Source organism: Paramisgurnus dabryanus, chromosome 19 (assembly GCF_030506205.2).
Source record: "Paramisgurnus dabryanus chromosome 19, PD_genome_1.1, whole genome shotgun sequence".
NCBI lineage: Eukaryota > Metazoa > Chordata > Actinopteri > Cypriniformes > Cobitidae > Paramisgurnus > Paramisgurnus dabryanus.
In genome coordinates, this window is record NC_133355.1 from 20,036,112 (window position 1) to 20,061,997 (window position 25,886).

The 25,886-nt window shown below is 36.3% G+C and overlaps 1 protein-coding gene across 1 annotated transcript in view; it reads right to left on the minus strand.

Moving 5' to 3' along the window:
- Nucleotides 1-1,954: 1,954 nt before the first annotated feature.
- angpt2b (angiopoietin 2b) overlaps nucleotides 1,955-25,886 on the minus strand; it is a 28,117-nt gene continuing 4,185 nt past the window's right edge. Inside the window, exons 2-9 of the mRNA XM_065292438.2 lie at nucleotides 22,320-22,466; nucleotides 19,674-19,795; nucleotides 17,738-17,970; nucleotides 17,171-17,292; nucleotides 10,198-10,299; nucleotides 8,779-8,945; nucleotides 6,715-6,845; nucleotides 1,955-2,531 (exon numbers count right to left, since the gene is read on the minus strand). Coding sequence (XP_065148510.1) covers nucleotides 2,371-2,531; nucleotides 6,715-6,845; nucleotides 8,779-8,945; nucleotides 10,198-10,299; nucleotides 17,171-17,292; nucleotides 17,738-17,970; nucleotides 19,674-19,795; nucleotides 22,320-22,466 — 1,185 coding nt within the window. The 3' untranslated portion in view covers nucleotides 1,955-2,370. The remainder of the gene's footprint in view (nucleotides 2,532-6,714; nucleotides 6,846-8,778; nucleotides 8,946-10,197; nucleotides 10,300-17,170; nucleotides 17,293-17,737; nucleotides 17,971-19,673; nucleotides 19,796-22,319; nucleotides 22,467-25,886) is intronic.

Here is a 25,886-nt window from a genome sequence, read left to right on the forward strand (position 1 = left end):
GCCAACACTGCAAAAATGATTTTCAAGAAAAAAGTTTCTTAGTATTTTTGTCTTGTTTTTAGGAAAAATATCTAAAAATTCTTAAATTAAGATTTTTCTTGATGAGCAAAACGACCGCAAGAAAATAAGTCTAGTTTTAAGACAAAAAATATCAAATTTAAGTGATTTTGTGCATAATTTTTCTTGAATTTAGTGTTTGAGAAAAATTTTCAAGATTTTTTGCTTACCCCATTGGCAGATTTTTTTTTCTTGTTTTATGCACAAAATCACTTAAATTTGATATTTTTGGTCTAAAAACTAGGCTTATTTTCTTGGGTCTTTTTGCTCATCAAGAAAAAGCATCTTAATTTAAGAATTCATTTTATATAAGAAGATATTTTTACTGAAAACAAGAAAAAAATACTAAGAATTTTTTTTCTTGAAAATCATTTTTTGCAATGAAGGGATGGCACACTTAATACTGAATTGTGACTAAAAAGCAATTTTCGGGTTATTTTACATTTTGGGTACATATTTTCTTTTCGTGTCTTTATAAAAAGGCGAAAAATAAATGTGGATGTTTATTAATACAAAACAACAAGCTGGTACAGGCCTACGATTTTGCCCAACTTTAGGTTCAAAGTGCATTTTCAATATTTTAGACCGACATGCACAACAAAACCAGCTCTGCTTGTAGCCTAACTTCAGTTTATGCACCAGTTAATGTGAGCATTGAAATAAATGCAATGAAATGCATATGCGTTGCTTCCGCATACGATGCAAAATTCTTCTTGCTCACCCACCATGGATGAGTGGGGTTGCAGACCAGGGGGCGTATTACAGAAACATTCTATCTTAGGTCTTAACTTAAGATATGATGTGTTAAGTTAAGATTTTTCACAAATTCATATTACAGAAGCAAATCTTAAATTGATTTAGGATTCTCATCTTATTTCACCAAATCTTATCTCATCTCTAGTTAGGAAATCCCAAATCGCTTAATCATGTTCGGCTATCAACTGTCATGTCTGTTACCAAGCAACCAGCAATGCGTGAGCTGCTGCTACAGTAAACAAAAGAATTGTCCTTTTAATTTCAATGGACCAGAAAAATACATTTTATTAAATTCATAGTAATCATAGTCTGTGTCTTTCTGTATTAGTGTTTTAGCACATCATCTATCAGTTACCATTCAATTTAAACATTTAGCAAATGTGACTTACAAAAATTAAAAAAATTATTCTTCCTAAGTGCTAGGATACTATTGTACATTTCAACATTTGATAGAGACAAGAAATAGATGCTGAGTCAAGTGTGTACTGTATTCTCCCGCAGCTCTATCATAATGTGATTGTTTCAGCTGGCTCTCATTAAAGTTTTAAGTTAGGACACCTGTGAGGTTACCCTAAAGTTAAGACTGTTTTTAGGATGTTTTGTCAAGTTAGGATGCTTCTGTAATACCACTTTCCTATCTGCAGTTAAGATAAGATAATGCATTTAGGAACATCATTCTGTAATAGCTTTTGTCTTAAATGAGGTCCTAACTGAAATTACCATGGTTACCAAACAGTTAAGATAAGATTTTTAAGTTAGGACTTTTCTGTAATACGCCCCCAGGACATTAAATCAAGACTGCAGTAAGATGGCTAAGTGCTGAATGTGAATACAGGTCAGCCAGGCAGGAGCAAGCTCTGAAGAGTATTTTATAGTAACAGCAGGAATTGCTTTTATTGAATGATTCATCAAGTGATTGGCATGGAAGAAGGGTTAATATAGACACTCTCAGCAAACCATGTGAATGGTCAGTCTTCCACAGCACAGCTTTAAACCATACCTGCTGTTTCACAAGTTTTATAATAGCAAGAAGTGTATATGTAATCGTTTATTTTATTTCTTGGTAATAACTAGATCTCACGCAGATAATGTTTTTTCTTTTATTAAAAATATATATTTTATAATAAAAGATATTCATGTACTGTAAATATACTCCTGGTTTCATTGTCCTATACACGTTTCCTCTTAGCCCCTTTACAAGCATTTTATTTAAAAAGACGACATGTCAGGAGGTCTCATGAGTTTGGAAAGGATGATTTTTTTCTGCATTAAAATCAGGCTTGAACTCGCCATTACTGAACACTGATCGGCTATTGCAGTTCATTGCGTTTTACATGGCAAAAGCTTTGCTATACAGGGAGATAAAAACCTTTATGGTGCAATTTGTGCCCGATTCGCCAGACTAAACAAACAAAATTGAGACAGATTGAATGTCTACAATGGCACGAGTGCAAGCTGTCCAATGCTCAAGTTGTCCATAATTTTCACAGGTGCCATAAACATGTTTGCACAATCTGTAAAGTCAACTGACCCATTTATGACAGTCTCTTCCTGCTTTCAGAAGTCCACAGGACGCACCATCATAGTTGTCATGGTTGCCATCCAGCTCGGCCCTTTCCAATAGTACCACTTTATACTATTATAACGCACAACATTGAAGTTTCCAGAATAGTAAATCCCGTTGAGATTGGATGGACCACAAGCTTCAAACCACCACCCTGCAGTGACAAAAAGTAAGTTATTAAAAGGGGACGTATCATGAAAAACTGACTTTTTTATGTTTAAGTGCTATAATTGGGTCCCCCAGTGCTTATTCTCTGCAAGCATATGAAAAGGTCATTGAAATTTGGCTCCCCTTGTGATGTCAGAAGGGGATAATACTGCCACTTAATTTGCACTATCCAACCATGCCACTGACATTTAGTGCAGAGATCAACTCAATTGCATTTAAAAGGACACACCCAAAAACACCACATTTTGCTCACACCTACAAAGTGGCAATTTTAACATGTTATAATAAATTTCTATATGGTATTTTAAGCGAAAACTTCACATATGTACTCTGGGGACACCAAAGATTTATTTGACATAAAAGTCTTGTAAAATGTCCCCTTTAGGTTTATTCTTGACTGGATTATTAAAATTAAAGGGGCCATATAATTTAAAATTCAGTATTTTAAAATGGAAAAGCTAGTATATGTACTATATTGTAATTGTTGGGGGGAAACCTTGTATGCAAGGGCGTAGGAACCGGGGGGGATGGAGGGGACGTGTCCCCTCCAATATTGGAGACAGTCACATTTGTCCCCCAAAAAAAATTATACTGCGGGGGAGAAAAATATTTGACTCGCATGCTTTTATTTTGAAAGCGCAACACAGTGTCTTGTCACCGGCCCGCTCCGCTCCTTCAACGGCTAGTGGGGTCTGTAGCTGGTGACAGGTTGTCAGAGGTTAAGATAACTGCATCAGTTTAAGTGATTTCTTTATCACGGGGAAGAAGAAAGGAATGTGAGTTTGTAATAATTTTGTAAAGGAGGATAATTATATTTTCTGTCTAACGTTAGACCATGGATTAAAGTTCTCCATCGCACGACGGATTAACGTCAATTGCAAAATTCTTAAATTCACTTTTCATAAAGACGACTTGTATTCAAAGCCTGGAGTGGAGCCAAAGCAAGTTCTTTTCTTTAACGTTCTGTAAGCGTTCTGAAATCACTTCGCTCAGGATCCACTCCGGATTTTCTGACTGTGTAAAGCTGAGGTAAAACTTTAAGCATGGACATACTTTTAATGCAGGAAGGCTCATATTGGAGGTCAGTGTAAAAGACAAATGGAGATTCACTTGGCTTAGCGAAATGGGGAAGCCTTTTATTTCGTGGGATAAAAAAATCAAACAGCCAGCCGACCCAGGTACATGTCTGCATTGTATGTCTTGGGCAGTATTTTGGGGGTAATTGATTTGTCCCGTACTTAATCACTCGCGTCCCGTTTTTTGACTGATACGCTGATCTAACCAGTGACTGATACAGTTTTGTTAAAGTTCATGTGGCGCCACAGAGGCAGATGGCATCCAAATCCTGTGAGAGCGATTCAAGAAAACATACAGAGGAGACTGCTATCGAAATACTTTGATGTCATCTGCCTGTCGGTTTCAGCACCGCTGTACGAAGTCGAACCAGTAGCAATGCTGATCATGACAACACATGAGAATGATCAGCTGTCATTCAATCACAGACCCCCTCAAGTGTACATTAAAAGGGATGATATAATACGATTTCATATTTTCTTTTTTAAAGTGGGTTATTTAGCCGTTTCGCCTCAATCTACTATGCTTCGAAAGCATTTCCAACTTTGCTTAGACATTTTCGTGCATGATTCACAGTATGTAACTTACGTGTGTTTTAATAATCTTATTTGTTAAAGTATATGATGTTGACTCGAAACTACAGCTTACAGAATCTATGTAAAATGTTTTTTTTTAGTTTGTCACACGTAGATTAATATGAAGGGGAAGTGTTTTGTTTAAAGGACTGTGTTAAAAGTAAAGCTGTAAATTAACAAACTATTAATAAACCTACCATATGTTGTAGGCATAAAAGTTATAAATTAGGAGATTAGCTATCATTCTGACAAATGGCTTAAATCAATGTATATTCACAGAAAACCATATATATATATATATATATATATATATATATATATACCTCAGGAGACTTCAATATGGCATTAATGGCAAAAAATGCATCTCAAAATGCATCAGATTGATGGATTAAAATATGGAAATTTCAAAATTTTCTTGTGGGGGAGCATGCCCCCATACCCCCCTAGAGGGGTATCCTTCTCACCATTTTCACCCCTAACCCATTTTCATGCCTGAATAAAGTACGTTGGTGAATGTTTTGCACTGTAGTTCATTTAAGACATATTTCTGTTCAAGCTATTAACGGATCTGTCAGGTTTCCGTTATGTGTCCCCCCCAATGTTAAACTTATTCCTACGCCCCTGCTTGTATGTCCAAAACTTTCAAGAAATGGAAAATACGTTGTATCTTTTTTAATAGTTAAACACTGTTTGTCAAAGTTAATATTGTGTGTTTATATATGGTCAGACACTTGCATGTGTCATTGTATTAGTAGCATTTTTATTTAAATCTAGCATTTTATCTAAAACATTACAAAAAAAGCAAAAGTGGTCCAAAATGTGTGCAGCACTTTATGTGATTGAGACAGAATGATTAATGAGGTTTTACAGATAGTTTGAGGATTCAAAGGAGTTATGGGGTTTAGTCACATCCTCATTTTAATTCATTTTACTGGTAAAAAAATTGGCAAAATCCACAGATAGTTGTAAAAGGTGACAAAAAAAATCATGACATAAGAAAATACAAGGTTTCCAACCAAAGGCGATAATATTTTAATGTCTATATAATTAAAATGAACCGATAAAATAAAATTGATTCCACTCGTGATGTCACAACAATTAAGTACATAAGCACTTAAAGGAATATTCAATTTTCTTAAAAGAAAAATCCAGATAATTTACTCACCACCATGTCATCCAAAATGTTGATGTCTTTCTTTGTTCAGTCAAGAAGAAAACATTGCAGGATTTTTCTAATTTTAATGGACTTTAATAGAGCCCAACATTTAATACTTAACACTTAACAGTTTTTTTCAACGGAGTTTCAAAGGACTATAAACGATCCCAAACGAGGCATTAGGGTCTTATCTAGCGAAACGATTGTCATTTTTGACAAGAAAAAAAAATGCTCTTTTATTTAAAGCACAACTTTTCGTCTAGGTCTGATCCAGCGCAACCTAACGTAAATGTGTAGTGACGTAGGTAGGTCACGTGTTACATATATAAAACGCAAATTTGCGGACCATTGTAAACAATAAACTGACACAAAGACATTAATTAATATCAGTTGACATACAACAACGTAGGAACGGTCCTCTTTCAACACATTTGTAAACACTGGGGCGGAGTTTCGCGTTCGTCTTCTGTGACCTCTTGACATCATGACTTATTCTGTGGGGTCACATCACGCATCAAGACCTGATCTAGACGAGAAGTTGTGCTTTAAAAGTGGATTTTTTTTTTCTTATCAAAAAAAGAAAGACATCAACGTTTTGGATGACATGGTGGTGAGTAAATTATCTGGATTTTTTTTTAAGAAAATTGAATATTCCTTTAACAACCCACATTTGCAAATAAGTCTAGTCAGGCTGAAATTCGTGCTGGTCATGTGATCCTTACAATGCTTGCTCCCGTAAAAATCTCAGGTCTATATTAAATAAATAACATTTTATACAGCTACAAATATATCTGGCATTTTCATGTCATGTGAGTGGAATGATTTCACATATTTTTCTAAGTCCTATTCATTTATTAAAGCGAATAACATTGTAATGTCTAAAATATTTTCTTAGTATTCCTTTTCAACACTCTCTTTTCTTTTAGCAAAAGATTAGCCAGTCTTAAAATGACATTTTAAAGGTGCCGTAGTGAGCAAATATGCAATTATAAATTCATAGGACACAAAATAAAGAATAATTTTGGTCCATTAAAATACTGTAAATGCACCTTAAAGAATATGTTATATGACCCATTTTAAACCTTGACAAAAACTCAAAGAAAGATACTAAAACACATATAGAATTTATAATTGTGGGCATATCTTGTTTAAATCAATGCCTTTGCCTAAGCCCAAGTGACCTTGAGCTGCTTTTTTCATTTGATGGGCCCCCACAAGTTTTTCAGTTGTTATGGAAACTATATTTGGTGATAAAGGCACACTGAAAATTGTTTTTGATGCTGGCAGCGAATATATAAAAAAATAATATAATTGAATATAATTATAAAAATATAATATATAGTGAGAAACAAATAAGATGATACCTCCAGTGGCCATCTGCGCACACTTGCAGCTGCACTGGTCATTGTCTTGATCCTTAGTGCTGAACATCGTGCCAGAGCGAGTAAGACTGCTGGTGCGTCCTGCTGTACCACTAAATCCCATCACATGGATACTGAGGAGCAATAGGAAAATAATGCAAGTTAGTTGGTATGTGGGGCTTGAATCCCTAACTATTGTATTGCTAACACAATGCTCTACCAGTTACAGGAACACACCGAATATTTTATCAAACAGATAGGAACGCAATAAACATCAAACACTATTAATACTGTATGCTGACATACAGTACAAGATGCAGCAGTATATGCACAACAATACAACTTCATATCAATGTTATCAACCAGGCAAAGCCTTAAAGTGGATCAAATGGTCCAGTGCTTCTCATGATCTCATTTTGTTATCATCTCATTGTGTGCATTCAAAGGTTAGCGATTTTTAATCCGTTCGGACATATATCCCATTTTAGAGAAATTTACTTTAATACCATAAAGAAACACAATCATTTAGATTGTTGTTGGTTTTTTGCATAATCCGATTAAGCTGTCTACATCTCTTATATCCAGTGTAATTGGATCAGCTGTGAGTCTGTATCAGATGTTCCTATGAGATATTTCAGTTTGTTTGTTTTTTTTCATTCAAATGTGCATTCCAAAATATTCAACCTTCATTATACAACATCCATTGTTGATCCTGTCTCAACATGAAGGATTGCGAGTGTTCAGTATACACATTGCCAGAGAAAGGACCACACAGCTAGAGTCTGCAAGATATTGTTTCGGCTGGAAAACATCCATGCACCATAAGTTGCTTGGCTGGTTCTTCCCAAATGTGCCCAACATCCCTTAGGTAAATGCCAGCATTTTCAGCACACTAATAAAATGCACGTTCACCATATTAGGTTAACAAGGAAGCAAACATGGTGATTTTGGCAAATGTTTCCTTTCCAAAACACACACACAGTACTAGTGTTACACACCTCAATATCAAACGTGTGTATTTAAAATCAAAGCTGTATTAGAAATAGTTTATTTTGGTTCTGTATGGCATAATAATGCCCACATGCAACATTACATAAATATTGCATCCCTTAAAGTCCACGTGAAGTCAATAATTTTATCACTTAAAAATCCTGTGACAGTATTTGCTTTAAAACAGCTTGAATGTACTACACTCTTGCCGCATTTAGTATACGCAGAACTATGAATATGTCAATTAGTCCCCGCCTCCACCTTTTGGCAACACCTTGGACCACATATATGTATGTAAATAGAAGCTACATTGTGCAGTTTTTAGACACATAACTCCAAATAATGAGACTGTCTTTGGACATAATTTTATGGAAAATATTCAATGATGAATTTTAACATGGTTCATCTTAAAGCATATTAAAAACACCCTATAGAAATAAAAACAAAAACTTGATTTTCACCACAAGGGGACTTTAAGAAAGGTGTGTGGTTGGTTTGACTCAAAAGTCTTTGTTTGATTTCTCTCTGGTAAGCAGCTCTGGTCCTGGAACTGTCGGACCAGAAGCTGAAACAGAAATGTCTTTTTTTTACACTTAGCTCATCATTTTGACTGATGCATTTAATAACAACAGTCTTTGTATTCCTTATCCCAGAAACTGACATAAGGCGAGCCAAAACATTAAACGAAATGTCAAAATAATGGCTTTTAAGTAATTTAGCTCTCAATACATTCCACATCTCAGTCCAAATCACTGTTCGTCCCGAGACAACACATTATGACATGTTTAAGAACTCTGGTCCATTAGACACAAAACAAATTCCACTTAAATGACACAATAAACATAAAAACATACTCCCACGAGTGCAGTTTAGTCTTTATTGACTTGAAACACAGAATAAAGCCGTGCTGTAGTGATTAATTCATGAACTGGAAATATGGGCAACTTCACTTCCTGCTATTATAGTTTCATTATTTGATTGTAAAATCCCCTGCACATTAACGCTTGAATGTCTCCCGACTGACCTCATATCATGGACATCTGCAGAAAGAAGTCAAGAATGTGGAGCCATTTGTACCTGTACTTCTTTTCCTCTCCATCAATGTGAAAGTGATCATATTGAGAATAAGCTTGATGTCCTTCCGCATCTTTAAGATGAACCTGGAGAGTGTAGACTTTGGATGTGGTAAGCAGGTGGAGAACATCATTTCCCAACCAGTGTTCTCCTGATGGATCTCCAAATCCCTACATTGCATGTAAAAAGGAAAGAGAAGCTTATAATAGCATGAGGACATAAAGTTTGTTTGTTTGTTTGTTTATATGCCATTCTCAAATCTATGGCTATATTCATGGCAAGAACTGGTTAAGCTATACAATATATTAATTAAATAATTAAATAAATTAAATACATTTTCAGGAGCTTCCTGCTCCCACGCTCCATCTCCATATTTATAATTTATTTTCATAAAAACAATTTTCTTGGAAAACAAAACTTGTGCAGTTTCACGCTCTGCAAGTGGCATGGCATTCCTGGAGAAGACTCAGCGATATATTTGTTGAAGTAGCCCAGGTGACACAAATAACAACTGTTTTTCCATTAAAGCTCAATAACAGTATATTTCTGAGCAGGTTAGCACTTCAGGGAGTTACTGTATTTCTGCATTCAGAAGGCAGAGGTTTAAAAGAAAGCTCTTCGAAATGAGTTATGCAGATGAGGTTTGCTTGCTAACAATGGCCTTTTGAAGTGTGCTCTCCTACTTTTGCATTCTGTAACTTATTTTTGAACAATGGAAGCGAAGTAGGAATAATAATGTCCTACTTGAATTCAAAGTGTCTACTCATGTCTCTTCCACTTCTTATTTAAAATGACCCTGAGTCGGGACAACTATATAATCGTTTTTCAGATAAGGAGGGAATGCAGGTGTAACAACTCAGGGAAACGTGGGAATGCAGAGGCGTGCAATCAGAATGCTCTTCTTCAAGAAAAGGTCAACGGGGATCAACAGCCCATCAGTATTCCATGCCAATGAATGTCAAATGTCATGTGTGAGTTAGTTAAACTGCATCCAGCGGAGGTTAAATATGTGTTTGTAAATGTTAGGAAACTCAGATGAATGAGGTGTTTAGAAGAGGCAGCGGCTGCATAAATCAAGTAATCTTAATAATAATATATAGACATACCAATACCTGTAAATTATAGCAGTTTTATCTTCATTTAAAGAGCTATGTTATCTCATTTTTAGAACAAATTAAGAAAGATCTTTTCTATAAAGCAAGATTTGAATAAAACAACAGGGTGTATAAATCACACTGGATGTGCTATAATGCTATGGACGTGGATTGCATTAAATAGTACGCATCAAAAAATGGCAATATGCATGATTTTCCAAAACAAACTGGTATTGCAGAATGCCTTATTGAATTGATCTGTATGCTTGATTTATAAAAATGTTCAAATATAAGGTGCATGAAGATAAAAAGTCTCAAATGTTCTTACCAGTCTGTAATCTTTCCAGCCACGGTGGAAATCTACTGATCCATCATAGCGATGCTGAAAGACGGTCCAGCCTCCCCCTCTGGTCTTCATGTCACAGAATACCTGGATAAAGACAGACTACATAAATATACAAATACATTGGGGACCAAAAGTCTGAGACTGCTTGTGAAAAGGATTGTATTTTATAGTATCAGTATCCCTTATACAATATAAGGATTTGAGTCAAATTGTTGAATTGTTTAAAGGTACACTGCTTTTACACATAGTTCACTCAAAATGCTGGGGTGTTTCAACACATGTTTAGGTAACAACAACCCAGCATAGGTTTAGGTTGCTATTGTACAAAATGTACCCACCTACAGCTTTAAATGGATTTTCAATTTTCTTAAAAGACAAATCCAGATAATTTACTCACCACCATGTCATCCAAAATGTTGATGTCTTTCTTTGTTCAGTCGAGAAGAAATTATGTTTTTTGAGGAAAACATTGCAGGATTTTTCTCATTTTAATGGACTTTAATGGACACCAACACTTAACACTTAACTCAACACTTAACAGTTTTTTTCAACTGAGTTTCAAATGACTATAAACGATCCCAAACGAGGCATAAGGGTCTTATCTAGCGAAACGATTGTCATTTTTGACAAGAAAAATAAAAACTATGTACTTTTAAAGCACAACTTCTCGTCTAGATCCGGTCCAGCGCGACCTAACGTAAATGCGTAGTGACGTAGAGAGGTCACGTGTTACATATATAAAACGCACATTTGCGGACCATTGTAAACAATAAACTGACACAAAGACATTAATTAGTATCAGTTGACATACAACAATGTAGGAACGGTCCTCTTTCAAGACGCTTGTAAACACTGGGGCGGAGTTTCGCGTTCGTCTTCTGTGACCTCTTGACGTCATGACGTATTGCGTGGGGTCACGTTGGCGCATCACAACCGGATCTAGACGAGAAGTTGTGCTTTTAAAGTGTATATTTGTTATTTTTATTGTCAAAAATGACAATCGTTTCGCTAGATAACACCCTTATGCCTCGTTTGGGATCGTTTAGAGTCCTTTGAAACTCCGTTAAAAAAACTGTTAAGTGTTGAGTTAAGTGTTAAGTGTTGGTGTCCATTAAAGTCCATTAAAATGAGAAAAATCCTGCAATGTTTTCCTCAAAAAACATAATTTCTTCTCGACTAAACAAAGAAAGACATCAACATTTTGGATAACATGGTGGTAAGTAAATTATCTGGATTTTTCTTTTAAGAAAATTGAATATTCCTTTAAGCAACCCACAATGTTATTGAGTTTAAACAAGTTTCAATATTTTGAATGTCACTATTTTTTGTTTAAATGACAGTATGCCTTTAAAGAGCCGGTAACCTGGGTGTTTTCAACAATATACAAAAAGTCTCTGGTATCCCCAGAATGTGTCTGTAAAGTTTCAACCAAAAATACGCATCCAAGATCTTTTGTTATATGTTGTTGAACATGGCCATTTGTGGGTGCAATAAAAATGTGCTGTGTTCCTTTAAAAGCAAAGAAAGCTTCTGTTCCCCTCCCTTTATGCAAGGGGTAGAGCACTAACACATGTGCTTTGGACTACATCAAAACATGTGTCTCTGACAGAAGGTCATGAGGCAGAGTCTGTGAGTGGTTATGGGTGGGACGTAATCAATGTGACATCACATTGATAGGGGATCCCCAATAGCCTGTTTTGTATGATTGTTGCGGTTTACAGGAGATTACGCAAAAAAATAGATGGATTTGTAAAATTACAGGATGTTTCTGCAAACACACTGGTGACTCTGCTAGAAACACATTTAAAGGTGAATTTTCTTGGTTAGGGGGGTTTTAAGAACCTGTCGATCCATGTAAGCTCAGCATGATTTTGAGACTGATCCAAAAACAACTTCTGTTTTTCAATGGAAGCAAACATCTTAAATCTTTTGCACAAATGAGATTTTAAAACAAATCTATGCCCTAGAAACCCTATATTCATTTTACATCATACTTTTCTTTAAATTTGCTTTAAACCCTAATGCTTTGTTAAAACCCTAAATATTTGCTTTATTTTATATACGAATATAAATTTCAGACTTTATCAAATGCATGAACCCCACTGTGAGCGTTTATTATTTCTGACTTCAAAAACACTTATGTGAGTTGATAAACATATTGGGGAATAAGCGCACATCTAACAATTTCAATAATTTATCACATGATAAAAATAATGATGAGACCGGAAGCCCTTTGCAAAGTGCATCTAACAGTGGCGTTATATTTTATTAAACAACAAAGAAAAGTTACATCAGTCAGCTGTTTTTAGTTTCATATATATAATTCAGTACACTCTGCAAGATGCAGTTCACAGATTTGACTCTTTGTGGACAGACTGATTTTCCAGGACACTGCACATAGCATAGCATACAGTTCCTGTAGCTCAGTTAAAACAGCATTAGATTAGTAGTCCAAATGTTGGGTTCAGTGGGTTCGATTGCTCAAGGTCTATGTTGTATCAGTATGCAAGTCGCTTTGGATGAAAGCATCTGCCAAATGCATAAATATAAATGTAATGTAGCTAGCACTCCACATACTGTATCAATTTTAGCTCATGATGCTTCAAATAAAGATGTCTCAGAGACCATCCTTAACTTTATAAGTTGCATGCATTAACAAAATAAACTGAATGGCTACTTAAAAGGGACAATCTGAGCATTGTCCCCTGGTTTAAGGCTAGTCCTAGACTAAAAACACGTTTGAGCTGTCTCATCTAAATTAACTTGCATTCATTTGTCTCAAGGTAAACACCAGTAATGTATTTTTCAAAAGCATGTTTATGGAAGATGCTTAAACACTTTAATTTATCCAAGGCCTGGTCTTGGCTTTAGGTAAGCCTTGTCTATGAAACCAGGCCTACTGTATGAGTCCTAATGATTCATGGATGTGATCCAAACTTTTATAAATGTACATGGTGGGAAATTACTGATTCATGAACCATCATGACACAGGACGTTTTGAATTTGGTAAACCACAATATGCAATATGACTGATGAATTAGTACAATGTATCATAAAAAAAAGCACACAAGCACTTCACATTTTGTGCGGAAAACATTAGCATGATCCATGAGCACTTAAATATAACAATTAAAGAGACTCGGAAACCCAAACTCATCAAAAATAACTAAAGCCAAACCCATAAGATTTTCCTCTTAAATATTAAATATATCAAGCCTGTACGTGTCAACTGAAAACAACCCAAGTAAGTCTTGTCATATAATAATGTGACTTTCTCTATCATTTCACAGCTGTTTTAAGATGAAGGTTTTAGGAGAGGGTGCACACAAAGCCATCTATTCGTCTTGGCAAAAACATGTGGTTGAATAATATACATTTCCATACCTTGGCAGGACCGGCTCATTTAGCAACACATAATATAACCCTCCATAGTGAAACTTAAAACTGTCAATCAGATTTGAAAGACACAATGCAGATAAGAGATGCTGCTTTAGGGGGATATGATGTGATTTCATTTTTTATTCACTGTAACACATACTTTTTGTTTTTTGCATAACAAAAGTGAAACGTTCTTTGTTTTCTAATATGAGCTGTCCAGCTCATTGTTTTAAAATGTCCTCAACGGCCCCAAATATTTTCCAGCTGTACATTAGGCACTCTCAGGAGAGTTAGACATTTACTGCATAAGCACAGAATATAGAGCGAGAATTCAGGGCCGCGGTAAATCACTGTTTAACAGAGACGATAAAATCACCTTGAACAGTAAAGAAGACTTTTCCATCAATATCTCATACAAATATGTGTGTTGGTATCATTATGCAAACAAAATTGAAGTGGAAAACCACTAAATAAAAGAAACCACCCATTTCGATACCCTTGGGGTGCCACAGTATAAAGAGGGGTAATGCAACATACAGTATACCAGCTCTAGCTCACTTTGCACGGCATTAAAACCTGAATTGGCACCAGCTTTAGACTCTTTGCCGAACACCTGGTTTCTGCGTTTAAAGAAAATGCACGATAAAATAATGAATAACCATTTTAGCCACATTTTTATATTGATCATCAGCCCCAAGTCTGCTAGAAATTAAATCTGATTGTGGAAGTCAAAGGCATAATGTTAGTCTCTAGAGGGGTGCGATCTGGTTTAGTAACATTCTGGTGCATAGAGTATTCACAGCGAGCATCATGCACTCAAATGAACTGGCCTAAAGGAAATGTTGCTGACTTCTAGAATTAGTTTTTAATTCACATGGCATTTTTATCTCTAGGCTTTTTTCTCAAAGAGGCACTCATATTGCATTTTACTGAAACATTCTGTTTATCTGAATTATAATATTGTTCCTAAAAGCAACACTGTGACAAATTACACTTTGCAGTTTAATCCTCTGGTATATGGGAGGTTTTTCTGCAAACTTAAAATAAATTAATTCATGATAAAAATGAAAATTAAAAACAGATTTACAACTGTATTATAGAAAATTGTACACAAAGTATGTGTCACAATTAAAAATTAAATGATTTTTTAAAAGGGATAATACATAAAAAATGCAGGTGATTTGACATTACATTTTCACTACAATCTCAAAGCAAAACTCCCAATATTAAAATTAAAAGGCAAACGTGGAAAAAGACTTTAAGGTTTTTGTTAATGCTCACCCAATATTAATAATAAATGGAATTAAAATGTAAAGTTCACTTTTTATTTTATGTTCTCTTTTATTTGATTGATTTTGTTTTCATTTTCAAAGTTAATCATTGGGTGGGGTTCAGGGGCACACTAGGACCAAAAAGTGGCTCTAGAATTTCTCAGCCAAAGCGGCCCACCACACCCTTCTCGTAACACACCACAGCACACTGGCCAAACATAAATGCTACTTATACTTTTAAGGAAATTAAATTTATAATAAAAATGCATTTTACTTATCTGCCAATGACATCTTACTAAGCGTGACATAAAAAAGGTTAAACCTAAGGCTTTGACGCAGTTGTGTCTTTGTGTCATATCTGAGGGTGATAATCTCTCACTTTAAGTTTTATAAATCATTATCGAGAACAAATTAATTTAGTGAAAAGCTACCAGAAAGGCCAGGTAACCAAAGGTGTACGTACCAATTAAAATCTCTTTCTCAAAGAAAACCAAAAAAATTAACTAAAAAAAGGTAGTAGCTTCAATTAGATTTATAAAATCGTATTTAACACAAACTTAGCGCCCTAATGTAATTTCATTACTTGTGATAACAGTTGTGCCTTCTCGTGAATTCTTCTATTCTAATTCAATACACTGTATACACACATTCATACAGTATGCTATAAACATCCAACATGATCTTGCGGCAAGTTGTGGTATATAGTCACGAAAAATTTGATTAATTTATTAGTGTCCATGGCACAAAATTCTGCTTTTTTCGTGTCTTGATCATGTCATTTTATGTGTTATTTTCTCTTTTTTTTTATCATTGTCGCTTAGGGTTGGGTTAGATTTGGGTTTGGGTTAGGATTTACTTTTATGTATTGGTTTCTACATGTTTTTCTTCTGCTTTTAAAACTATTCTCGCTTGGAGTTGGGGTTAGAGTTGGTGTTTAGGTTGGACTGTCAAAAAATGTAACAGAAAGTGATTCTAAACCCCCCAAAAAACAATGAGAAAATAATACATAAAATGACACGACAAAGAAAGTCCTGCCACGGACACTAAAAACTATTTATAGAAATTTGTACGAGTGACACGAAAAAGACATTCATGCTCAAGGCACGAAAAAAGCTGAATTTCATGCCATGGAGACAAATAAATTGATCAAATGTCTGAAACATCTGTTGTGTCTATAGCAAATAATCTGGCAAAAATGGCTAAATTTAACTTAAGTTAAGTAATTTGCATCCTTGAATTTGCTAATTATCTGTATTTTTAATAGAAGGATTCATCTTTTGTAATGAAACTTTGAAACAATATGCATTTACGTGTAAAGCACTATACAAATGCTCAAACTTAGTGAACAGAAACTCCCGCCTTCTTTCATTTTATTGATTGGACTTCTGCTCAGCCCTGTAGTGTGATTAGCTGGAATCCGTGTTCGTCTTAAAAAAACAACTGATTTCTTTAATTTGATTGGCCCACATTATTTGTTTTAAAGGCTTGGAAAAGAAGACAAGCTAGCCTGTTTAATTAGATTTAATTATGATCTGCGTTGGACTAATAAATGAGAATACAGAGATGCTTGAATAATATAGGTTGGAACCTGAATACATGTATTATTAATATCTTTATTGTGTTTCTATTGCCTGTCTTTATTGATTAATTCTTTTATATCTGTATATTAATGTTGGTGTCTTGTAAGCCCATGAGGGCTGAGCGTAACCTTATGCATGACACAATAAAATTTCATTAATTCATTCATACCAAGTGGCCAACTGGAAAAACTCTTGGCGCTTCAGATGACTAGTTTGCGACTGCGTCCACGTAACCTCTGATCGGGTATATATAAAAAATCTCACAGGCCCACATTTAAAAAAAATGGTCCAGCCCATCTGGCATTTGTCAGAATTGACAGATGGCCAATCGACATATGGTGGGGTTTCCTTGCTTACAGATCTACAAGTAACTTAAACATTGCGTTTTTACATCAACACTTTTTGCAGCTGTAACTTTATACCGGTTCTGACACTAAAAAAAGAATCTGAAGACAGTGAAACTTCATAAGCTGAAAATGACTTTGTATGGTACTTTTGATGTTATTGATTTCCTTAGACAAACTCCTTGCTGTTTTTCTGCTGTATTAAAGCGTCTGCTAAATGACAAAATGTAAATGTAAAACCAATTACTTTTAATGGTGCAACCAATTGTCAGGTTAACTTGAACAAAACCACTTCAGTTTCAGATAATTGTCTTGTTTGCTTGTTTTAAATTTCCAGATCCCACACAAATGCGTATTGCGAGTGTGATGAAGATCTACTGACCTTAGTTTTCTGAGTGGAGTTGTTAAGATGAATGTAATATATTCCACTCTCTGTGACTCCAGATTTAAATATCTCTGCACAGTCTCTGAACTTCACAGTCTCCTCAACAGGAGCAGAAATATCTGAAAGTAAACAGAACAATTATAAGTTTGCAAAACAAAAATAAAAGTCTGTTTAAAGTATGCTAATGTACTTTCACACTTAATATACAGTATTGTGTTATTATATCAAAAACATGTTTTAAAAACTCCTGTTGCACTCTAAATTCAACGGAATTGCCATTCACAACACATATACTGTATGTCAGAAATAAATAAATCATGAAAAGCGTCTGCTCTAAAATATGAATTTGCATAAATAATGCCTATATAGAGGGAGGCATCACCCGTCTGTTTAAAAATACAATTACAGTGGTTACAGTACTTAAGCTAAAGCAGCATACAAATGGAATCTTGCTATTGTTTTACAGCTTAAGTCTTGTTACAATTTATGAAATTTCAGTATTTGTAACACAATCTCACTGCAATTTGTACGCATTTTGAGCACATAGTAAAGTGATGCACTAACCGTTACAGTGAGTGACCATAGCCAGTAGTTGCTGTACTGTGTCCGTGATTGTGGCCTGCTGGCGCTGGAGCAGGGTGCTGTTACGGGTGGAGCTGGCCAGTTCTCCCTCCAGGAGGGTGACCAGGTGACTCTGCCTGTCCAGTTGATCCAGCAGATGCTGCTTCTCCTGCTGGATGACCTGAAGCTCTCTGCTATGTCTGGCGTCCATAGCAGCAAACCGATGTTCCAGGTAGCTGAACAAAGACACAGAAGCTTCATATTTTCATCTGAATGAGGTCAAGACTTATTACTGTCTATCATCAAAATATTTTACATACAGTATTATGCAAAGGTTTTTGTTGTTTAGCAAAGGACTTTGACCATAGGCCACTCCTGCGTTCCAGTTCGTTCTTTTTATGACCTTCCCTCGCTAACTTCCCTCAGTTTCGTTCGCTCGGATGTACGTCGTTGCTTACGTTGTATGAGTGCCCACTACTGCTGGAACACTTGAAGTGGGTTCAAATGAATCGCCCTAAGCCCTGGATCACACGGAAAGTGGAGACTGCCCCTCCATCATTTGAACTGTACAAAGCGCAAGCTGCTGAAGTGACGTCACAATCATGTTGCATTGTGGTATATGAAGCTGCCCGAACTTTACATATGAAGTAGACTCGCTCTGTCAAAAGTGAGGGAGCGAGGGTCTGTCCATATAAAGTTCCCTCGTTCACTTGACGAAGTAGAACGCACTTCAAAATGGCGACAGGGATTCCCTCGAGGGGAAGTGTTTAGGGAAGTTTGCGAGTGCGTGTCTAAAACTGGAGTGGAATGCAGCCCATGTCACCTAAAATTGCTTTAAAGATTTATTTTTCAGTTGCCTTATCTTGTTTTCAAATGTGAATAAATTACCTTAAAAGTTAAGTTTTTCCAAAAAATATTAAAGTTTTGACTAAGTATGTAGAATATTTTTTATTTTATTTTTGACAGAAATGCACAATACCTGAATCATAGTTCCACCCAAACCAGCTTAATAAGAAGAAATGTATTTATTTTATCACTTTTGTTTCACATGTAGTGCCAAACTTCATGTTTTTCTCTCAAATGTCTTCGGTGTTGTTTATTTGTACATTATTAGGATGTCATAAAAAGCAGATGTAAAGCAGCTGGTGACCCCTTGTTTTCTAACTTCTCTTAAGTATCTGAAATGATAAACACCTGGATAAAGATTTGGCCTTGTTAATATTAAGTATTAACTCATTCCCGCCAGCCTTTTTTTTTAAGTTGCCCGCCAAGTTTCACAAAATGCCTTCCAGAAAAATTTGCTTTTGAAAATAAATAAACATACAAATATATCAAATGAAAGAACAGACCATATGCTTTCAAACAAACAAACAAACAAAACGGGAAAAAAACGTTTCATCCTATCTTTATTTTTTTCTCTGATTATAAACTCTTAAATATTGGTATTTTTCTTCAAGAATACACATTTTTTTGCAAAAAGCTGAAATAATTGCATTTTTGTGTAAAATTTTTGTTAGAGATCAGATTCAGAACGTTTATCAAAACATACACGGAGTGTCAAATTAATAATACATTTTTGCATCAGTTTCATGCAAATGTTTTCTCTTAATTGACAAGATAACTCGTCAATGGCAGGGAATGAGTCAACTTCCATCATGCGTGACCAAGTGGGCATATGGGCATTTGTAGTGTAAACAGGCTTTCTTCATTTTATTAATCATCAAACTCCCAATTTCAACATGAATTACCTTTGCAAAGTTTTGGCAAACAAAGCTAAAACGTGGAAAGGGAATGTGACTTCTTTAGTATAGGCATTCAAAGTGTGGTTTCATTCACTCATATCTTTCTTAATTTTGGATAAACACGTCAATGTACATACAATGTACTTTTTAATAACCTTGTGGCTCATTTATGGTAAGGTACGAAAGACATTGCTAACCTGTTTCTCTCATTGAGACGGGACACCTCCTGAATTTGCTCCAGAAGTTGCTTCTCCAGGCGGCTGGTGCTGAGTGAGTATTCAAGCAGCTGTATCTCCAGACGACTGGTCTTGTTCAATACCTGCAAAAAATCCCAGACACATGGATTACTTATAAAATGTCTGTAAAGACATGACAGAATTATGATAATGGTCTTTTCATGTTTACATATATGCAGATGTACAGGATGCTTTATATCAAGGGTATACTGTTGAAGTTAACCAGATGCTGAAATGTCTACCTGTGTTGGTTTTATACCTACATTTGTATCATTGCAGTATCATTTTTGGAAACAAAAGCAGTGTTAATCAACTGTAATGGTGGTTAAGTTTTTGAAGCTATAATCACGTCTCTTTAAAGTCAAACACTGATCACGAGTAAGTGATTATCTCATTATGCCTGTTTGTTTAATGCAGACGGTTCAGTGGCATGTTTTGTCAAGCGAGCCTAAAACAACAAACATATAACCTGATCAAGGCAGCTCAATATTTTTTCAGGCTGTACTACGATGGTCCAAAAACTACTGATAAAGAGATTAAAGGTGAAAAATGAAAGCATTGTGAAAGAATGGCTCTATGAGAATATAGCACAGTGTCTGTTTTAGCTGGGCCCTTTTCACCACCTCTCTGATTCTCCTCCAACACCGCACAGCATGGCCACTTAACCTTGCTTCTGTTGGCTACGACTGCACTGAATTATAAATTAAGATGAGGAAAAAAGCACACACACTATTCAGAACAGCCCAGTGCTTAAGTGTCAAATGTGATACATTGAGGACTTTCTCTATACCCTTTTATGCACAAATATTTCCCTTTAAGAAATATGAATTTTAAATAAATAATTCCAGGTATACCTCCAACTTCCAGGTACCCTATATACCTTCAGACTCATGGGGCCCTATTTTAACGATCTGAAACGCAAGTGCGAAGCGCAATGCGCAAGTGACTTTGTGGGCGGATCTTGGGCGCTGTTGCTATTTTCCCGGCGAGAGAAATAACTCTTGCGCCAGGCGCAAATCAATAAGGGGTTGGTCTGAAGTAGGTTCATTATTCATAGGTGTGGTTTGGGCGTAACGTCAAATAAACCAATCAGAACGCTATCCAACATTCCCTTTAAACGCAAGGGCGCAAGTTCCATGGCGGGTTGCTATTATTATGACAGATTTACCAGGCGCACGCCAGGAGTGGTTCACAGCCGAGGAGACCCACGTTCTTGTAAGAGCAGTCAAAGACAGAGAAGTTGTTTTGTATGGGGATAGGAGAAACAGGCGTGAGAGGAAATAGCCACAATTGTCTCATCAGCTGGCATCCCCATCGTTGCGCCAAGCGCTACAATGATGTCAGGAGATGGGGGAATCCCAAGCTTGCCAGCATAAATCGGGCACGCCGTGTGACGGGAGGTGGATCTGCCTCTACACATGACCTGACGCCAGCAGAGGACCTCGCTGCGTCCACCCTCACCGCTGAAAGTGTTTGGGGGCTTTGAAATCGGACCCAAGAAACGCAAGCAAGGTCCAACCCTAAAGAACACTTACAAATACATTAAGGTTTCTTATGAAAACATTTTAATTATTATTTACATAAAATAAACGTAATACAGCCACACAACAAACTTATGAAAATATTTTAATCGTTATTTGCATGAGAATTTTTTAACGCAGCCACACAATAAATAAAAACTATCACCACAATGCTCACCACTATGATTTCCCTTATCTCATGTGTTAATATTTTTTATTGTAACAATTTATGATTTGCAAAAATAACTGTTGCATCTGTGTAGATTAGATAAGCAAAGTGTGTGCGCGTTGTGCACGCTATACATTATGGTCAAGCATGCGCCCTTAAAATAGCATAATGAACCATGCGCAACGCGCCACTGACTTTAGACTAGTTTTTTTTGGTCAGCGGCGCAATTGTTTTTTGAAACTGGAAAATAGCATCATGGATGGTTTGCGCCGCAACACGCCTCCTTTTTTGCGCTGAACCGCCCAAGGAGCGCAGGTTCATTCCCTATTTTGCCGACGTGCGTCTGTGGAGGGAAAAACCCGCTGTGCAAAATACGAATGATACATGCGTCACTGACAAAGTCAATTGCGCTGGGTGCAAGATAGGGCCCATGGTCTGTTGTTATTGACCTTTTAATGTATGGGAACACCTTAACACAACATATTGATGACCAGCTAAACCAAACCTTCTAATGGGGTATATACTGTATGTGACCCTGTCTGTATAATCCAGGTTTAAGTCTCATAATCTAATTATGAGATTAGGAGCATCAAAGTTTAAATTCACATTTCACATTTAAATTCAAATTTTCATTGATTCTTTAAATGTAATTCTTGGCCTAACTCATTCAATATTAAAAATATCAAGGTTGCATTTTCACAGTATGTTCTTTACATTATGTAGGATGATTTTATGTAGAAAAACAACAGAGAAATAATGTGCGGTGAAGTGATCCCACTTTCATAGCTGACTGTCATGAAACATGAATTAGGTGATATGAGAGAAGCCATACAGTATCTCTGCAGAACTTCCCTGCAGTTCATATGTTGATGTTATTTATTTCTCTACATGTTGCCTGTCTCATTTGATCAACCTCACCTGTGTCTCCACATCTGTCAGTTTGCGTGTGGTCTCTGCTGATTGGCTGAGAAGGTTGGTTCCTATCTCCAGCATGGTTGCCGTCTGGGTGTGAATGACGTTTCGTTCCATCTCCGATCGCACATTTTTCTGAATGTAGTTCTCCAGCTGTAAACATGACAGAAACAAATACTCAACATCTCCATCAACTATGCTTCTTTGGAACAACATGGGTGAGTGGGTGAGCCAATGTTGACATTTGAAATTACCAAAACAAACATGCCCCTACCCCAGTAGAATCTGGACCTTCATTTGATAGACCCGCCCCACACATACGCAACCCAGGCAATGATGTCGTTTAGTTGACACGCACCTTACTGATTGGCTACAAGTATGTTTTGGTTGTCGGTTCGACTCCCTTTACCAAAGTGTTTTCAGATATCGTGCACTCTGCCTTTAAAACAAACATGGCCAATCATCGTTAAGATACTTTTCTTGAAGGTCACATAAAACAGTGTTTCGGCTAATCTCAAATTAATCTAGAGTACCTATAGAGTAGTATTGCATCCTTCATATATGCAAGAGTATTTAGTTTTATCAGATTTATAAAAGAAAAAATCCGATTTCCTAGAAAACAAGCCCCTGGTGGTGTACTGCGGGCGGAGCGAGTCACAAGCAAGCAACACACACAAAACATTATCACACTATCTCTGAATAACTTATGATTCACTACATGTTCGTGTTGTTTGCATTATATGCACTTACACGACGATTGCCAACAAAACACAAACATTTGATGCAGTTTTACTTACCGCCTGCATCTCATGGCATAGTTGACACCGCCCCATTTCAACGAAATCCAGCGTTAAACAAACACACACGCACAACTCCACTGCTACCCCGGATAAACAAACTATATCCATTGTTTTCATAATGCTGGGTTCATTGGAAAGCTTACATTTCCCTCAGAAAAAACACACTTCGCTGGTGATGTTGATTTCATGTCAGCTCCAGGTTGGTGTGTGCGTGTGCTATTCCGGTATATAAGTGCCCATATAAGGACTTCCACTGTACTTCCTGCACTGAAATTTCCCATAAAAGAAATAAACTGATGCCGTCAGGAAGACGTTATAGGCAACCACGAGTAATTAGGAAGGTTTACCAATTTTCCTTTGTGCCAAATGCTGTCAAGATTTTAAATGGCAATGATTGATGTGTATTTTGTTTTTATTCTCCTTTTTATTGTATTTTATGTGTTATGTGTTGTTGTATTGATGTATTTTGAAGCCAGAGACAAATTCCACTACGTGGACAATAAAGTAAAGTAAAGCAAGATTGTTACGTATGGATCTCTCATCAAACTTGAACGAACCCGGGCAAAGTGCATTTGGCACATAAATACTCTGTCATATTCCTCTGTCGTTTTTTAATACTTTGCCTATGTTTAGCATTAGGATTCCAACTCTTTAACAGTGATAATAAGTCAGAATGCATGAAATAGCATTAGACACCCCCCCCCCCTTTAATTCACATTTTTAAGAGCCCGTACACAACGTATTTCTGTTTCATAATCTTGAATTTCATAATGTGAGTGTCTGAAAAGTTTGCCAAAGGGCCCAAACAGCATAAAACCATTTCAGACAATGAGACACATGATCGGAAACAGAAATATCCTCACATCAATCTTTAGAGCCACAGCCCACAGCCAAAAAATATCTGCACGCAAAAGCTGTGACTTCATGCCATGTACACATAATTTTTTAGCCACAGCTACCAACATGCCTGTATAAACTGCACATTTGTCCAGCTGAATTTATTGTTAGTTGTGATATGAAGGGAGCCAGATATAAATAACTAAAGATCATTAGCATTTATGAGAGCCATAAAACCGAGACACTGAGCATCTGTGGGTAATAAACAGATTTCAGATTGATGTGGCCATTTCATACAGTGACAAATAGAAAGGAAATTTCCCCACTGTACTATGTATTGCTGAAAATGTCCAAGTTTTTTATTTTTACATTTTCCAAGGTTGAATTTTGCCGGCCCATAAGTAGGTGAGCTTAGTTTGGAACATTAATTAAAGCACCTCTAATCTTTCAATTCGACCACATTTATTAATGAACATTCAAAGTGTCAAATTAGTTTAATAAGCGGCCATAAAAATGAAACAGATTTACAAAGTGGCCAAGTCCATTTATACTTTCCCGTACTCTGGAAAATGAGACTTATTAATAAAAATAACCCAACGTGATCATTCCTGTGGAGCTTTACTGGAAACAATTAGATAGGCCCGCTCAAGGAGAGCTTGAACAAGAATTGTTTGGTTGAGCAATCTTTAACTGCATAAGTTCAATTTTTTCGTTCTACCTTTTTCTCTCTTTAAATCTGTTTGTCTCTCACTTTATTTCGTTTTTTTGTTTATCATTGGGACGTGTCAATGCATCTTGGCAGCTTTAAACTGGTGGAGACGGACGCTGCATGAGCAAGCAGAAGATCTGTCGAAGGAGATTATTCAGGATTAGAACACAGTGTTAAGAAATGGCAATGAGGAGCCAAGAAACGATGTTAAAACAACTGCATATGTACCACTAACATTATTAAACATTATTGAGCCTAAACAAATACACTTTTCGGGACATCATTTTTGATTAATCTATGGTTAAATTTATTGTTATGGGTATGCATTCTAAGCCAGGCAGATTTACATTTTTTGCATGTTAATACCAGCCTTGGTCTGTTTGCTTTTATTTCCATGTAAAGAGCGCAGATGCAAAACCGTCTAAGTGCATCTGACATATTTTCTTGTATATACACATTTTTTTATCACATGTTTAGGTTGAGTAATTTTACTTGAATATCAATGAAAAAATCAGTAATTGAAATGCCAGTTACTTTCACAAATGTCACTTTAGTAATTTCATTGTTTTTTAAAGAGCACCTATTACATTGCTTAAAGGAAAATGCCCACATTTTGGGAATATAGCTTATTCACCGTATCCCCCAGAGTTAGATGAGTCCATACAGTACATACCTTTTCTCATCTCTGTGCCTGCGGTAACTCTGTCTGACGCAGCCCCCGCTAGCTTAGCTTAGCACAAAGACTGGAAGTGAATGGCTCCAGCTAGTATACTGCTCCCAATAATTGACAAAATAACACGAAATTTTTCTTATTTATGTGTTGTGATTTTTATAGTCACAGGGTGTACAAATAACATGGTCATATGAGACACAGCCATCTTTTAACAGTATGCATACTGGGAACTATATTCTCTGAAGGCGAAGCACTGCTACTTGGGGGGAGTGATTTGCTCGCAGCACTCGAGAAGCCCCCTGGTGAGGAGCAGAGAGTTCGGTCAGAGTTGTGCAAATCACTCCGACCAAGTAGCAGTGCTTCACCTTCTGAGAATATAGTTCCCTGTATGTATACTGTACTATTAAAAGATGGCTGTCCTATATGACCTTGTTTTTTGTACATGCTGTGACTATACAAATCACAACACATAAATAGGAAAATATTAGCATTATTTTGTCACTTATTGTGAGTAGTTTGCTTGCTGGAGCTATTCACTACCAGGCTTTGTGCTA